General features: G+C 31.9%; 1 protein-coding gene across 1 annotated transcript; it reads right to left on the reverse strand.

Moving 5' to 3' along the window:
• Nucleotides 1–183: 183 nt before the first annotated feature.
• LOC100638689 (uncharacterized) lies at nucleotides 184–1,407 on the reverse strand. The gene is made up of 4 exons (XM_003388386.3): nucleotides 1,244–1,407; nucleotides 941–1,202; nucleotides 707–897; nucleotides 184–284 (listed from the first exon to the last, which is right to left on the reverse strand). The coding sequence occupies exons 1-4, from the start codon at nucleotides 1,308–1,310 to the stop codon at nucleotides 199–201; spliced, it is 606 nt and encodes a 201-aa protein (XP_003388434.2). The 5' UTR covers nucleotides 1,311–1,407; the 3' UTR covers nucleotides 184–198.
• Between the last annotated feature and the right edge of the window lie 25 nt (nucleotides 1,408–1,432).

A 1,432-nucleotide genomic window follows, 5' to 3' on the forward strand; every position in this document is an offset into this window, starting at 1 on the left:
TAGGGAAATTTGTCTTTCTAGCCTAAGAAATCCAACTTCCTGAGCCCCATTTATCATAAAATTACTCCACAGGATGCAAAAAGTTACCATGAAACTTTTAGAAACAATGATTGTCTAACAAAGCACTCACAGGTTGATATTTTCCATTATAATGATGATTTTTAAAATCCGCCATAAGGGCCCTTTTGTCAATTATGGTCACATATACTTTGCATGAGTTTCAGTCGATAAAATCCATTCAGTTTCATAATAAAAATGCCTTTGTGGTACAATCACATTTATACCTACATAAAATAATAATAATAGTGCATACATGTAGTTGGAAACTTTTGCAATTTTTTGGCAAAATTTATTAATGTTGCATGCTGTCAGCAGTTAATAGATCTTTCATCATTTATGTACAACGATGCTGTCAGCAGTTAATAGATCTTTCATCATTTATGTACAATGAGCAGCAAATCACAAAAATATTTCCAGCTATAGACAGTGGCAGATCCAGGGGGATATATGGGTTCAATGGAACACCCCTTTTGCAGAGGAATTTGTTTTTGCAGCCATTTTATAATTAATTAATATATTTATGCTTTTAATTAAAATTAACGAGCCACACCCACTTAATGGCAAACCCCCTTTTAATTTTTCTAAATCCACCAGTGATAGATGACAATTACATGTAAGTAATACTTAAGACATGAACAATTCATACTTTGACCAACTTCCAACTTTTCCTCGGGTAAGTCATCAGTTGCTAAATTCAAATAACATTGGTAAAGTTGATGACGAAGGGACAATGAATAACATATGTTCGTAAAATTTCCCATAATGGATGCCATTTGCTTGAAATATCTGTGCTTTGCTTCATATCTCATAGTCCAGTGGTGCACTAATGGTCCATACCTATTAACTATACAATCATATAATGTTAATGACACTAGCTAACTGTAACATAAGTCTAGGAATGTGTATCATGTAATGGAGCTTTGGAGTTATGTGCAAATTAGGATACAACATTTTGAGTGAAATGTGATGGTCAGAAATTAAAGACTCCAAATAGACACAATCATTCTTTTCAGCAACTGGTCCAAAAATTATACTCATAATTTCCAAAAGACGCAAGTAATTAATCCAATTTTCATTATTTTCTGGTATAAGATGGCCAACCACTAGCGGCAAAAAACGACCCAATGTCCACATTTGAGAAGCTAATAAGAGAGTTATATAAAACTAATAACAATATCATTACCATTTTGCTTTAAAGAACCATCTGATAGACATGATGAATCTAATGGTGTAGGTTTATTATCATCCATGTATTTCAAATTTAAATTTCTGAAACATTTATTAACATAGTCTAGTGTAAACAGCTTATCACAACTTATAAATTGCTATAAAAAAGGAATAAATTTTGCGTACATTATATATACATGTACCT

Source organism: Amphimedon queenslandica, unplaced genomic scaffold (genome assembly GCF_000090795.2).
Source record: "Amphimedon queenslandica unplaced genomic scaffold, v1.1 AMPQUscaffold_13253, whole genome shotgun sequence".
NCBI classification, from domain to species: domain Eukaryota; kingdom Metazoa; phylum Porifera; class Demospongiae; order Haplosclerida; family Niphatidae; genus Amphimedon; species Amphimedon queenslandica.